The sequence below is a fragment of the Ostrinia furnacalis genome, unplaced genomic scaffold (assembly GCF_004193835.3).
Source record: "Ostrinia furnacalis isolate ACB-3 unplaced genomic scaffold, ASM419383v2 OfSCF3757, whole genome shotgun sequence".
In the NCBI taxonomy this organism is placed as follows: Eukaryota; Metazoa; Arthropoda; class Insecta; order Lepidoptera; family Crambidae; genus Ostrinia; species Ostrinia furnacalis.
Genome location: NW_021133996.1, coordinates 2671 through 19023, shown reverse-complemented (window position 1 = coordinate 19023; position 16353 = coordinate 2671). Strand labels below are relative to the sequence as shown.

At 39.2% G+C, this 16353-nt stretch overlaps 1 protein-coding gene across 1 annotated transcript; it reads right to left on the bottom strand.

The window, feature by feature from the left end:
- Nucleotides 1–3999: 3999 nt before the first annotated feature.
- LOC114358228 (fibroblast growth factor receptor 1-A-like) lies at nucleotides 4000–15980 on the bottom strand. The gene is made up of 10 exons (XM_028312112.1): nucleotides 15836–15980; nucleotides 14893–15031; nucleotides 13703–13780; nucleotides 13472–13584; nucleotides 12838–13056; nucleotides 11809–11961; nucleotides 10796–10963; nucleotides 9836–10008; nucleotides 8653–8802; nucleotides 4000–7450 (listed from the first exon to the last, which is right to left on the bottom strand). The coding sequence occupies exons 1-10, from the start codon at nucleotides 15974–15976 to the stop codon at nucleotides 7303–7305; spliced, it is 1482 nt and encodes a 493-aa protein (XP_028167913.1). The 5' UTR covers nucleotides 15977–15980; the 3' UTR covers nucleotides 4000–7302.
- Between the last annotated feature and the right edge of the window lie 373 nt (nucleotides 15981–16353).

Sequence of the window (16353 nt, the reverse complement as noted above, 5' to 3'; positions counted from 1 at the left end):
GGGGTGGCTTGCTCGACTTAACATCGAGATGTGTACGAGCAAATTGAAAGCGTGCTTATCGGTGACCTGCCGTCAGTTTCGAGCCTGTGGCAGGCCTTTTTGGAGTTAAATTCTATTGCTTATGTCTTAGACAAACTGTCTACTCGCTAACAGCTATCCTACGAACATTTCTGAGCTCTTACTGGACGTCGATTCCAGTCAAATGACGATTTCATAGAGAGGTTGACATGAAAAAACGGTCTTCCCTCTGCGATGTGCGCCGGCGCTGTTTAGAACTTAGTCTCGGGATAAAGCCACCAGTCTCCCGAAAGCGTCTTAAAACTTTCGAAACCCAGGACTGGCTTATGTGGCGCTGACGTGCGACAGCCCGCTGTCTGAGCCCTTCTTGCAATAGTGCAACGATTTGTGCTGCTTCTGAAGGTGTAGAATCCGAGGTAAAGTGTCAAAAGAAGCGGAGATGTGTATGAATCAACGTGTGAAAGCAAAAATCCGAAAACGCGTGCTTTTATAGGGGGTAAATAGGCCGCAAATCGCGACGTATCAAACAGTTCATACATGTCTTTTTCGTTACTTCTCCACATCAGCCGGGATATCTTTTTAAATACTGGTGTGATTTAAATGAATTTGGTATCAATTTAAAGATAAAAATTTAATCTTTAAAATGGTGCCACTTTTTTTGTTACTAACAAATTCGTTAGTACACAAGATCGCGTGGAAACAACTTCATGTAAGTGATTCCATACTTTTGCTCGCGAGTGTATTTGTTTTAATTGGTACTAAAGGATGATTAAAGTAATTTTTTGCTAAAAAATCATATTTCATTGAGTATTAAGGTATTTGTATATCTAATAGATGGAATACAATGCTGTCACAACTCACCTCGGTACCTGTCACAACTTACCTCGGTGCTAGGAGAGTTGTGACAGAGGGAGTGGTCTAAGATTTTGGTGATTTTCTTAGAAACCCTAATACTTTAGTTAACTTTAGTGATTGTTTTGAAAACAGAAGGAACGACGCTACATTAATTTGTATGATTCATAGCTGTGGAATGTTTTTTGAGCGAGATATGGCCCCTAAAGTAAAAATTGTCACAACTCTCCTAGGTCTCCCCTACCATAAAATTCTATAGTCCTCATCCTCAATAAGAGGTCAATGGACTGCCCTACTTATCATGTACCTATCATTTCAAATACGAGTAATAGGTACACATACTACAACGGCTCCGTGACAACCAAGTTAAAGTGTGAACTGAAAAGTTTGGAAGCCCCTGACTTAGGGCATTACAAGGACGCCTAACTTCAGAACTTTAACACTAAATATAGATAGCCCAAGTCTACACGTGTCCGACCTATACTGACTGAAATGGAAATTTCAGTTGGGTTACGTTTTTTAGAGATTTTTGTAGACTATCTTAGGCATGAAGTCGCCCTATGTTGCGCGTAACGATCACAGGAAATTGTGCCCTAGTGAATACAGCCTGTAGTACTAAATTAAATAAAGAAACTTCGGAAGTACCTAAGGAACTTCTACGGATGCACTAAGTTCCCTTCAAAAGTATCATAAAATATTTATTCAACTCAGGCCAATGTACTAGGTACTTCTTACAGGACCTCCAATTACATCTTACAGCAAACCTGTATAATTCAATAATAGGGGAGAGGGGGGCAGCTTTGAACAATTTTCATAGTTTATTAAATATCTTCTAAATTTGACTGATTTCATTAATTTTTTCTTCCTAGATAGAGGTCATGGTTATCACACAACAAAATAATGATGTTCTTCTTAATTGATCATGAACGCTTATTAAGATATTTACATTTTTGCACAGACCTGTAAATGTTCAAAACTGCCCCGTAGTCGGGGCAGCCTTAAACACGCCTGGGGCAGTTTTGAATTAGAATTTTTTTCAATGAAATAAAACGGAATATTTATGAACATGTATTTTTTAAATAATTAATAAATAAAATTCTAAATGATCAGTGTCATTTGGGATCAATTTAACATGTTTATTTTATTTTAAATCACTTTGTACAAAGTAACACAAAACTTAGGGATATTATTAAAAAAAAGTAAATATAAGATATATCAATTAACTAAATACTAATAAACTTTCTGTTTAATGATACATCAAAGACAAAACTGCATAATTTTAAAAATATCAATCAACTACTAAAACTAGCTTTTGCCCGGACTTCACCCAGCTTGAAATTTTATCTGTTACAGTAAAGCAATCTGCTTATTTTTTATGTAAGAACCTTCTACGAAGTATTAGAAAACTTAAAGTTTCATAATACCACTGAAAAAAGAAAATTGATAAAGTTCAAAGGTGCCCCAACCATTTCGTTCAAAGCTGCCCCATGGGTATATTTCCAGAAAAAAACATGAATTTCATAACGGAACATACTTTTATGTTGCAATTTCTTATCAAATCTTCATTGAAACTATTTAAACTTCCATATAGTAAACAAACCACTCACTATTTTATAAAACTACGTCCACAAAAACCTTAGAACCAAAATAAAAAAGTGCGAAACTGGCAGTCAAAAACAAAAAAGCACTTTTACCGGTTAACCTACAGTTAAATATTAAAAATGAGATGTGACAGCTATGCGCATCAGTGCTGGCAATATAAATTATGATTTATACCATTGTAGCCCAAACCAGTGATTTTTAAATTCATTTGTTCTAAGCTGCCCCTGTCCAAAGCTGCCCCCCTCTCCCCTACAATGAACAGGCCACCTTAATCGAATATTCTTCGCTTCGGAATAATACGGGAAGTCAGCGGAAGAAATGACACAATAATTTATTATACCACGCGAACGTGATTCTTTTCATAACAGTCTCTGCTTGGTATTAGCTATCAGGGAGTTGCTAAAATGTAAAGAAGATGAACGACTACCTACTTCCTTTACCGTCGTTTTTCATCCAACTTACCTATATCCATTTATTAATAAATAAAACCTATCTTTCATTATTATTTCATAGTCATAAATACGCATTTACTATCCGTTTGCTTTAAGTTTGCCGCTGTGGCGATATGACGTCACTCGAAGGAAAGCGTCTATAACTATAACAAACTACATTTAAAATATTTTCTATTTATTATTATTGATAAAAATTATGTATCTGCATAAAATAAGACACATTAATTGTGTTTATCACAAACTAATTGCGTTTAATCGTGGTTGGGGGAGGGGACGCGAATTCCACGGACCGGCAAACTTAGCGCGAACGGGTATAGGTACTATCAGTAAGTACCATTTTCACACTTAAAGATACCTTCTAAGCAAATATTTGCTCTTCGGCGAAAATAGTAATAATTTAGATCGAACTTCACTTGGTTGGTAAGTTCGTTTGATCATCTAAAAATGTTTATTTACTAGGTAACTAATAACTTTTCATTGCAAAGTGAAGTAATGTAGAGAACACTTGAAAGTTTAAACAATGTTTTGATAACTTTAATCATCTTTACATTATTGCTTAATTTTGGCGCAGATTAAACTGGCCATGACACATAAATTGTTCCGAAGTTACCTAATAAAATTCCAGACTGTTGTTAATTACTAAAGCTTAGGCTAGATAATTAATAAAAGTCCAAAGCCCCATTTAGGCAGATTAATAAACGAAAGTAGTTCAGTTGTCATGCCTGTTTCGCAAGTTGTTATTAATTTCGTTGCTATTAAAATTAACAAATGAAAAACAAGTAAAATTTTATATTTCATATTTTGCGATGGCAACAAGGATCAAATATTTATAGCTTCTTCTATAAAATTACGAAAAAAAATGTGCTATTTCATTTTTTTCTGGATAGTTTTTTACCACTTATCACGTAGTAAAAATATTCATGAGAACAAACAACCCTTATCTTCAACCTAACATGTTCAAAATACAGGGCGTATTCTCCGATTTGGATGGAAATAAAAGAGATAAATTCTTGTGTATAATAATTTATTTTAATTTTCATGGCAAATAACACAGACATGGTGTCGTTTCGCTCAATGTAAAACACTAAATAAATATTTTGTACGTACTTATTTACTTCTGCGACTAAAACGTGCGATTAAAAGTATACAACTACAATATTTAGCAAAATGCTAAGAGAGCAGATCCAAACAACAATATGCGTCAGCTAGCCTACACTTTGCATCGTATTTAACAACAATATTGCAATCATAATAACCATAAAAATAACTAATAAGTTATACCTTGCGGCGATACAATAATATCGGCTGATTGTATGGAGCACACAAATACAGGGTGTAAGAAATAGGCTTGCACATTTTTTAACTCTTTTTTTATTTCGCCTAAATTTTATTTAAAAGTTAATTTTGCCTCTTCATTTCGAGGTTTGCTAGATTTTCCACAATGTATTAAAAGATTTTCAACTAAAAGTTCCGCCAACCTATTCCTGACACCCTATATACATTTGTTTAAACAATTTTACATTGTTCGAAACTACATATTACCCAGTCTCAAAAGTTGTATTATAAACAAAGGCTACCTACGCTTACTTATTGCAAGTAATATTTACATCTGGCTACAACACTGATACGGCCGATAGTGAACCTATATTCGTCAAAGATAGATTCATTGGAGGTTGCATTTAAAACTTTATAAATGTCCATTAAAAAAAAATTGGAGATATCAAACTTCATAATGTAATATAAATAATGCAAGTTGATTTTTTGAACAACACAATTTAGAAGAAGAGTAAATATTTAATTTGCAATAATTTATGTGTCAAATACATAAGAACTAACCCACTCCCTTCAATAAATCTACCGCGGAGAGAAATCCCAGTTTAGTAGTCACTTATTTATACTTTACACGTAAATGAAGGAGCAGTGACGTGACGTCACGTAACACGCACTAAGGGAATAGTTACGTATGTAAAAAGAGGTATTCAAAAAATTTTCTATTCAAAAATTTAACGCATTCAGTACAATAAGGCAGAATTGACTAATCGCTTCGTTCGCACCCTACACAATGACGCCGTTTCCATCACATATTGTCATAATTTAAATTTCATACAAACATTTCAATGAACTAAAAATATTTTTATTTTTTAACTTACCCGTAAATCGGCGGCTTGAGGCCTTTTATCTCAATATTATCTCTCAAATCTCAATTAACTTTCAAAGTTAAATCATTATTATTCCGACTACATTTTTTAAATTTATACTAAACACTTCTCAAAGAAGAAAACGTATTAATTTTTACTGAAGACCCCATCTCATCATCTTTATCTAACATCATAATAATTCAATTTTGCAAACTTTCTAACAAATAGAAAAAACTCGTGTTACGAGAAAAATCACATTCAAACTCTTCACACTTTGTTTACGTAATTTTATTTACGTTGTGATCAATTTCACCAAAATAAATATTGTCAAATTTGAGAAAGATACTCTCACACTCAAAAATTCACCCATGTCATAATAATTTCATTTATTTTCTCGACATTAATTTCTAGTTAAGACATGGGCGTGTGACTATAATTAACATTTCTGTTTATCTAATCCAACAATAAAAAATAAGGCTCAATTCATTTCCTAGCACCGAATGACGTCTCGAATCTCAGTCTCCAATAATCACAATTCCATTTGTCATCGTACCCCCTCCAAACGTTCCAACCGATAAGATAAAATGTTCGTTCACAGCGAAATCGTGTAGCAAATTAGTATTTCATACAATTAAGTAAGTATAGTTTATTATATAGTAGTAGTTATAGTATAGCTGTTTACTTATTACAGGACTTGGTGACTCTGATTTCATAGTATAATTATCAAAGATTCAAATTCAAAATGCTGAGCGCATTAACTTTTTTGTTTGCTTTTAAATTTCACAGCAAATTCTGAATCTTTATTTGGAATTTATTTTCCTCTTGGGCATGGTTTAGATTTAATTATAGTTTGATAATAATTTGCATTAATTATCTCAAAATTACACGATTCGCCTTGAACTCACACGAAATTTTAAAAGTAAGTTGTTGATTTATTCAATAAAATACAATAGTGAAACGATCTGAATTTAAAACACTAAATATTCACCCTTTGCGTCACATTCATTAAAATATTTACATTATACATAAAATCGTCATAAAACGTGATAATATTATACATATAATTATCCTAAACGAATCTTAATCACTAGATAGAACAATCGTTATAATATCTTTGGTTTAATAGTCCATAATACACGCAACCTCATTTGTTCAAATCTGGGCAGAGTCCTAAATAAAATTATACATACAATCTCTATGAAATCAGTACAGAAATATATAGAAAATGATCTCCCGAGTCCATAGTTCTTTCAAATGCATTTTTACACATTTAAAATGCTTTCGGATATGGCAAGGATGCATAGGTTTACGGTACCTCTCAATGCATATTCATAGAACCACTTTATGTGCGTGCGGCGTATGCCGTTCTCATAAGAACGGAACGGTTCTTCCGCGGTGCTTTCCACTTCTCATACAAATATACACACACTACATACGCCCCACGTAACTCAAGGAGAATTGTGAAAATACTTTCAATATCTGTTTCAAATACTTCTTCCTTTGAACTTAAACTGCTAGGACTGCGGTTTTTATTTATCAGATTGCATTACATTTGATTGCACATATTAAAACTTAAATACAAACTGAGATTGCGATTTTAACTTACAAGCTAAAAGTAAATTGATTTAACAAAATATTTACAATAAAGTTTCAATAAAGAACTAAGGCAAATGCTTCGAGGAACCACAAAAACACATTTTCATCATATTTATAGATTTATCAAACTTCATCATTCATGTCGCTTCATATTTACTATCAAATTGACCGGAATTTATATTTTAAAACATTTATTTCCATAATCTTTTTTCAATTCATATCTACTTCTTTCGACATTCGTTTTTTTATAATCTTTGACACTCAATGTCTAAAAAATAATTATCAAGAATATTTAAGAGCCATCTTACTGTTTGCTCTTAAAATCGTAGTCTTTATTACAAGAAAAACATACGAATTAGAAAATTGTGCAACATTATAAATAATAAGTAAACAACTATTATAAAATGTTAAAATAACCGAGAATAATATAAAATGGCTCATCTATTGCTGTATATTTGTGCACATTCATTTAAACCGTCTGTAAAAACATTAGGATATTGCAAAATACATAAAAACGTTCGTTCGATTTGTTCAGAATCTTTCAACAAATTCATGACAAAACTTCCGTACTTAGGTATCAAACGCACTGTCAAAATGCTGTATAAAACTCAGTTCCATGTTGGAATTATGTGTATAGGATGTTCTTACGTGCCCTGGTCGTAGTCCTCTAGAAAGCGTTTGGCCTTAATCTTGAGTTCTGTGAAGGTGGGCCGCCGGTTTGGCTCAAGGTTCCAGCAATCGGTCATCAGGTATCGGTAGATCTCAGACGGACAGTCGTCGGGTATTTGAAAGCTGGAATAATATAAATACGTTAGAAACGTGACGAGGGCATTGACACATTAGATGACAGACAAAATTACAACCCGATCGAGTTAACTGCGCACCCAGCAGCCGTGACGTCACATCGACGCTTTGGTACAGTCAGGCCTGACTCACACCGCGTGGTACATCCGATAATTACCTACAGCGAAGCGCCCCGCCGGCGGGTATTATATCAGTCGAGTGTCACGCGCGCGCTCGTCAGGATGCTGGCGTGCGTTGTAGTATGATTATAATTCTATGATCGAAGTATTATTTAAAAATGGACATAAAGAGAAAGACATATTGTGCGGCGTTCGGGTGTTTAAATTCGAAAAGTTATCTACCGCATTTATCTTTTTTTTTCGCTTCCCAAAGATGCTGAAAGGTATGTTGGCCATGTAGGTAATTAATAATTCTTAGGATAGTATAGGAACCTAACCTACTATGACTACTGCTCAGAATGCGTTCGTTCGTTACAGCCAAATGACGTCCACTGCTGGACAAGGTTTTCCATAATGAATGCATACTTACCTACATACGTACCTCATTACAAAAAAGTAGATTAATTATTTTTCCACTAGACAGCAACCCTAACAGCGTAAGAAGAGTTCAGAGGCACGCGATAGAAAGAGACAAAACTTGTAGGTGAATAAAATTGTAGGTACGTAGTGCTGTGCGAGCTGAATTCCACTGTATCCCGTCGTAGCAAGACTCGCATTTATTTAAATCGTCTTGCGGAGTAATCCTTCTGTACCTGTACTATTACTTATTCTGTGGTACAGTAGACGGAGCGAACGCGGGGAAGTGTGCGGGTGAGTGAAAGGAAGAGTCGCATTTCAGCGATGTTAGCCGATCAGCCAGTACGTCGATCGGGTTGTGCATTTATTTATGGAAGAAATTGAGCATGAGATGGAAGATGTCAATTTTGACTACTTAGGCTGGGTTGCACCATCTTACTTTAACTTTGACAAACGTCAAAAATCTGTCAAACTTCATACAAAACACACAAGTTTTCGTCAATATTACGGTCAAAGTTAGGTGGTGTAACTCAGCCTCAGTATAGTTACGTCTCATCTATCTAATACATATAGTATCATACAACTCACAAAAAAGTCTTAAGAATAAGAATGGTCCCAATATGCACTCCAGGGCAAAAATTACCTCTACTCCTATTCCTACAAGGATTAACTTACCAAGAAGCCCGCTCCTTGGGCCGCGTCATGTCGAACTTGGGCACCTCCTGTGTGGCGCGCGTGAATATCTCCCACGCTGTGACGCCGAATGACCACACGTCGCTCTTGGTCGAAAACATCCACGGGTCACTCGCAGACTCGGGCGCGTACCTGGAACAAGATAATAAGGTAATTAAGACCAGTTATTGACTATGTGAGACATAGTCAATAGTCATATTCGACTGTGTGAGACAAAGTGCATTGAACTGCATACTTCACTCGGAAGATGAGGGCTACCCACTAAAAACCAGGCGGATGTTTAACACACAAGTGTCGCTACTCGTGTTCTTAAATATTTGACAGGTGAAGCCTCGGAACCAGTCAGTCAATCTTGCAATCTCGTTAAAATGACACAATACGATAGATCTAGCCATTAGCTCAATATTATTAGAGCCTGAGCGGCACGGGAGAGGTGACATTGACATAATATTATGACGTGACAGAGCAAACAAATCTGTGGGTCTAGACAAAGTGCAAATTATAATCGCAAACCAGTGAAAAAGTGGTCGAAAAGCCCCTTTTTTGTATGGAGTTTTGACGGATTCGATTTTCGATTCGATCAAAAAGTGCGTTTTGTCTAGGGGGGCTAATGCACATTTGAAGTCTCGCTGACGTTTGACGCCCCAAAAACACCCGTGCCGGCTGCCGCTTCCATACCACAGGGACTGGTTGAGTTAAACGCTAGACCTTGCTGTACCCATATGACTATCTCTCATCCGTAACTTCTTCGATCGTGCATTTGAATCTGTCACCAATGTTACTTTGTTTAGAATTAGAATAGTAAGAAAGGAAGCCTGGATTAACTAAGCCATCGTCGCTGCAGGAGGCCTGTAGCAGCCTAGACGGGCTGCTTGCCTTCTGGGGGGATCTGGGGTGGTTGGAGTAGGAAGCTAAACCACAAATCGCGCACAATAGCCCAATAAGGCTAAGGTCGGTATTCGATTGCCCTGCAAAACTAACTAAAGTACGGCCAACTAGCAACTATCAACTACAAAAGGTCGATACGCCAGTCGAGTTGACAATATATTCAGTCTCTTCCCATCTTGTGTATTTGTCGACCCATGACATTGGGTTTGTTTACATTTGGTATCGCTTCTCGTTGGCCGTACTTTAAGCCTTATCTTAGAAGCAGTGGAGGACATACCAGTTGATGGGCAGCAATCGCTCGGTCTTGAGCTTGTATTTGTCGTCGTCCTTGGGTATGGCGCGCGCGAGCCCGAAGTCGGAGATCTTGACGTGGTATTTGTCCACCACGAGGATGTTCCGCGTGGCCAGGTCGCGGTGCACTATGTTCTTGCGGGACACATACTCCATGCCCTGAAGGAAATAAAAAACCTATCGAATCAAAATTGCTAATCACTGTGGCATCTTGTATAAATAAATAAATAAATAAATAAATCTTTGGACAATTTCACACAGCGTCAGCTAGCCCCAAAGTAAGCAACTTAATGCTTGTGTTATGGGTGCTAGCTTAACGGATATACTACTTATATACTTTTTTTTTAAATACATAAATATTATACATAGTCACACCCAGACCCGTCACAGAAATTAAAATTCATCATTTCAATTTCTGCCCGGCCGGGAATCGAACCCGGGACCTCTCGGCATAGTAGTCCGTTCTGAACCACTACACCAAACGGCCGACTAAAGTAGTATAGTCGTAAAGTAGTAAAGTAGTATAGTCGTAATGAGTGTCATTTTGCAAGAGAAATACATAGTTTGTACCACTAGCTAGACAGGTTCTCCTAAAGATAGTACACACTAAAACCTGCTAAGAATTTTGACTTTGATATTTAAGCGAGAACATCTCTCATGTGCCGTGAACTCCGCGAAGATGGCAGTTGACATTTATTGTAACTGATATAACGTAATAATTACGTGCGCACTTTGTTAACACGATTTAAAACTATTACAGGCAACCGAGGCATACCCGCGTTGATCATTCTGAAAAGCCTGTTTGATGTAATCAAAGTTTTCGGTTTAAAAATGAAACTAAACGGCTACATTGGAACGAGCCGACTCATATTTGGCCGGTTTTGAGCAGACTCGTATGAACCTGTAATTCTCAAACCCGGTTGCTTTCTGTAACACTACAACTCACCGTGGCGATGTCCCTCGCATATATGAGCAGGTGCGTGATGGACAGCTTGTCGCCCTGGAACTTGAGGTAGTAGTTGAGCGAGCCCTCCTCCAGGTACTCCATCACGATCATCACGTCCGGCTTCCACGAGTAGCCCAGGATGTTCACTATGTTGTTGTGGTTCAACGACTGCAAGTAAATGTACCGTTAATTGTAAACTTCTGTAATAGACTAAGAGCTAGTGAACGCCAGAACTACGTCATTTTATAAAAGCTGAAGTTTGTCAGCGTATGCTCCCAATACAGGATATAATGTTGGTGAATTATGAAGTTGGGGTCATCGTGGCTTTGGCAGCTACCCTAAAAAAACTGTCTGGCAAGGAGTTGGAACTGTCAAAAATGTCTCTGTCAGTTTTTTTAGGGTAGCTGCCAAAGCTGATTGACATGATTGTGAAAAATAAGAACCTTTACAAGAATTTCGCATGTCTCAGCACTCTACGCGCAGAGAACTTGAATGCAGAGCGCTAGAATCTGGTTATCATTTTATTGGTACCATTGTTGAAAACTCGTACTGTATTATGCGAGAGCGAGAATAGCTCAAAAATGCAAACTCAACATGGCAGAAGGTTTTGGTAATATACTGAATGTCCCAAAAAGAGCGTCGACTACTCGTTAGAGCCTACGCTACTCGAACGGGTGCACTCACGCGTTTATATTAAAAAAAAAATAGCATGACCAGCGCAGTGTAGCGCGGCGTTCCCAATGTTTTCACTCTTTCGTCCACTATACTTTGAACTTTAGCTCTTCACTTTGTATAGTGTAAAGCCTGGTCCGTGAGCACGTAGAATTTTATCCAATGACCCCAAGCTACCTCGCAGCGCGTAATTATGTTGCTGTCGCGCTCGCACACTAACTGCGGGCGCCCGCCGCACAGTCGCGACAGCAATATAATTACGCGCGAGCGATAAGGATGGGTAGCTTGGGGTCATTGGACAAAATTCTATGTGCTCACGGACCAGGCTTTAGTGACGTCACCTTCATGATCTCGAGCTCGTTCTTGAAGTCGATGTAGAGCGTGCTGTCCTTGTCTATGGCGTGCGCCTGCTTGGTGAGCTTCTTGATGGCCACCTCCAGCCGCTCGTCCGTGTCCCACTCCATCCAGCCGCGGTACACCTCACCGTAGTTGCCCTGCGATGAACGATCGTTTTGGTTAGGCTTCATTTTGTAGTGTTATTATTGATGGTGATTATAGACGTGTATTTTCGACAGCTAACAGACGCAGTAGTGTCTAGTAATGTAATTCGAGCATATTTTGGGACGTACAGCAGGCCTGAAAAGGACCTACACACTGATAACTAATCTGAAATGAAACTCACATTGTGCGCCTGCGTTGTCGGCTAAAGACACATATTTCACATATTTGGGAAATATTATCCCCTGAAATGGGTCTACGTACTACTTAAGAAGGTCGTAGACTTTCAACTCCGACTTCCAATCCAATTAGTAAGCGTAAAAAAGTCTACTACTAGTCCCACGAGTGACAATCGACTGCATGCGGCGCGGCTTCCCGCCTAATGTCGTAATATTTGGGGCGTAGAGTGACCTAAAAGAGGCCTACATGCATTGCTTACATACTAAAGAACAAGAATTTATCACTTACGCTTCCAATTCTCTTAGTCAGCGTGACAAAGTACGTAGACCCTCGCGTGACAATCGGTTGCATGCGTCGCGGCTGCCCGCCCGCCACGAATTGTTCACCTGGATCGTCGGCTTATGACGCATATTTGGGATTTGTAATACGTTCCAAATAAGAAAGAGTCTACATACTACTAAAGAATATAAGATACTAGCAGCCGCCCGCGACTTTGTACCCGTGGATCCCGTTTTACCACCGTAGGGGTTGAATTTTGCTAAATCTCGTCTTAGTGAGCACCTACATTCTAAAAGGAACCCATGCAAAATTTGAGACTCCTAGCACTTTTAGTTTTTGAGATTTCGTGATGAGTGAGTGAGTCGGTCAAGTCAATCAGTGACCTTTCGCTTTTATAAGTATAGATTACTCACGCTTCCAATCCTCTTAGTCAGCGTCACAAAGTACGTAGACCCTCGCGTGACAATCGGCTGCATGCGTCGCGGCTGCCCTCCCGCCACAAACTGTTCTCCCGGGTCGTCGGCGAGCGGCGCGCGCGCACTCGCGCTTCGAAGCGAAGACGACGAGTGCAGCGCCAGCGCTACGGAACTCATACCCTCGAGGGAGCTGGCTAGTTTGTTGTTGTTGGGGAACTGGGAACAAAACAAAATGTTATAGAGCTTTAAATTCAGCGGGTTATTTAGACTGGATTAAACAAAAGATAAACCGTTATAAAATATTCTATTATCAGGTTATTTAATCTCTACCACGGGAGCAATGCCATCTTTTATTTATCAGAGGAAAATGGAGAACTTGACCTACACTCTCCACGCCAGCCAAACGGCTTGGGGAAGCCTAGTATTTGCAGTTTTGTCCTTACTTGATCATTGATAGAGCTTGCTTAAGCTAAAATAGTAGAAAAGACAGCTGTTCAACAAGCAAAAAAAATATGGGTATTGCAAAAAACTGTTTCTTTAAGATTGATCAAGTGTATCCTGGTTAACTGTTATGAACAACATAGAAGTGAAATTCATAAAAGTATACGAATTTTGGAACACTCTTACTTACATGGTTTTCAAAGTGGTTGACAAGAGTGCCGTTGAGAGAAGGCGCGCTGCTGTCCGATATTAGCGACTTGTTACTGCTCGCGTCGCTTAGCTCACTTGGCGCAAATCTGTCGCCTAAAAACAACAAGTATGGTTTAATATTTCCAACATTACTGTCCTACGTTTGTAAGAAAATATCAGTTCCTTAAGAAAGGTCTACCGAAATTTTACATTACGAAAAGTAAAAACTTACTTGACACTGTGTCTGTGGTATCCATAGGATGGTTGAGGCAGATCTTTGGTTCTTCATATTCGTGAATAGGCACGTATTCTGTAAACGAAATGAGATGTTATAGCATAAGGCACACAAGTGAATTGTTTCGCTGCTTTTGGCATGCATAAAATAATCAAATCATTCTAAAACAAGATTCCGTACTTTGCAGAGCAGGCACCTTACGGGCGTAGACAAGGGACTATCTACGAAATACTTTTTTGTTTATTGATATAGAAAAACACGCACATGGGAAAAAAAGTACTCCACACAAAAATTGTCCTCAATAACTGAGAACGCCGCAAGTCCGAACTTGACAAAAGTACAATCCGTGGCATTGAGCCAGTGGCAAGTTCTCAGCGGACATTTTTTTCAGGATCCAGGGAGTTTTGTCCACTGTGGACTGCGCAGGCTTTAAATCATCTAATATGACGGCTCATGATGTTGGTCATCAGTATTGTGACCACCAGAGCAGCAGTAGAGAGTATAGTTGCAGGCCTCTGTGCAGCATATGGTGGTGGTGTGATCACCAGCGCCCCGATTGCGCTAATTTGTAATGTCTCCAATTCATTCGCGTTTCATCTCTAGTCCACACTCCAGTCACACACCGTTTTCATTCCAGCGAATGTGCAATTCGGTATCGCGGTAAAGTTCACGCGCAAACAAATGATTTATGCACTTTCCATTACAATTCCAAACACCTTATTTTATAAACTAAAATTACTAAAACAGGAAATATTCGTAAAGCGTTTGAATTGCGTTTGAGATAAAATAGCTTTCTCTCAGCTTTTACACAAAGACGCATTAGCGTTTCATTTACGTGGCAGCTTCGTTTGAACTAGCTGTTTTTTTGTTCGTCATCCAGTCTAGTTGTAGTTGAAAATATTTAGCGCAATCGGGGCGCAGAGAAGCATAAGAGAGCATAACACACTGACCTCTGTGCAGCATGTGGTGGTGTTACGATCACCAGAGTAGCATAAGGGAGCACATAGTACACTGACCTCTGTGCAGCATGTGGTGGTGTTACGATCACTAGAGCAGCAGAAAAGCATATACAAGGTGTCCCAGAATGGGTGAATCTACTAATGTACTATACCTAAAAAATATGTAGAGCTACCTCCCCTATCAGTTTGATTCACCCATTTTGGGACACCCTGTATCAGTACACTGACCTCTGTGCAGCATGTGGTTGATGTCGCGCATGATTTCCTGCGGGCGCATGGGCGAGGCGCGCCAGCACTGAGCCAGCAGCGCCCACACCTCGCCCGGGCAGTGCGTCGGCCGTAGCAGGCGGTCGCCCAGCTCGTAGCTCTAAAAGTTATACCACAGAAAAAGGAGGATTTGATGAGTGCTACTGACAACGCCACTCTTGTGGCGGAGTTTTGGGCTGACACTGTGTAGGTTTGTTGTCGACACGAAAAGAAAAAGAAGTGAATCATTTACGCTCTGGTTGAAATAAATGAAGGCGCGCTACCGCGTTTTAAGCTAATCAGCACACTATGCGTAAAATCTGATTGGTTATTCAAAACTCTTCTCTGCTCCGCTCCGCCTTGGTGGACCGAGTTAGCTGGCGCCGCTGGCGATTAACAAGATCTTTCGAAAGTAGTGATAGCGTGGTGAATAGTCAATAGTCAATATCTTTATTGCATTCCATGTTGTACATAATATGTTGTATGCTATAGTTCTCCTATCGTATATCGCGCTCACCAACTGACGCTACTATCTTAGACACTAGCGAGTCAGGACCTTACTTGCCAGTAGTGCCAACTGTTATAAAAAATCAACGAAAGAATCGCAATTCGAAAAGTATGTCAATTGATTGGTGGTGTCAAGTCAACTCTCATACAAAAAGGGGGATATTGCTTCTTGGAACTATGTTACAACTATCTTTTGCCCGCGGCTTCACCCGAGTGAAATTTAGTTTGACACATATCGTCATAAATTATAGCCTATGTGTTATTCTGGGTTATAAACAATAATACTGGAAAGTTTCATCATAATCCGTTCAGTACTTTTTGCGTGAAAGAGTAACAAACATCCAGACATCCAAATTTTCGCATTTATAATATTAGTAGGATAGTAGGACTATGTTAAACATTTCTACATTAAACTTACCTTCTCAGTGAGGACGGGGTTGGTCTCGGCCGGCGAGACGCCGTAGGAGAATACCTCCCACAGCGTGGTGGCGAAGGCCCAGATGTCGCCCACGGCAGACCGCTTCGCCAGGTTCATGTCCGGGAAAAACTCCACCGGCATCCAGTGGATGCTGCAAGAGAAACATATTGATAAAGCCCGGTCTGTGAGCACGTAGAATTTTGTCCAATGACCCCAAGCTACCCATCCTTATCGCTCGCGCGTAATTATATTGCTGTCGCGACTATGCGACGGGCGCCCGCAGTGAGTGTACGAGCGCGACAGCAACATAATTACGCGCGAGCGATAAGAATGGGTAGCTTGAGGTCATTGGACAAAATTCTACGTTCTCGCAGACCAGACTATAGTGACCCGGTCGTAGGTCTGTTTAGTTAGGCTGAGTTTCGTGAGTGGCGACCACGAGCCGGAAGACGTAGCGTGAGCAGGCCTCCCACTAGGTGGACCGACGATCTGGTGAAGGTCGCGGGAGGTGCCTGGAT

What these genes read in the sequence shown, in the direction of transcription:
- LOC114358228 (XM_028312112.1), bottom strand. Translation starts at nt 15,976, where the DNA reads ATGCCGGTGGAGTTTTTCCCGGACATGAACCTGGCGAAGCGGTCTGCC. An exon ending in CAACCACATGCTGCACAGAG is followed by an intron (nt 13,781 to 14,892) that starts GTCAGTGTACTG and finishes TTTCGTTTACAG; the next exon opens with AATACGTGCCTATTCACGAA. An exon ending in CCCAAGGAGCGGGCTTCTTG is followed by an intron (nt 7,451 to 8,652) that starts GTAAGTTAATCC and finishes ATATTATTCCAG; the next exon opens with CTTTCAAATACCCGACGACT.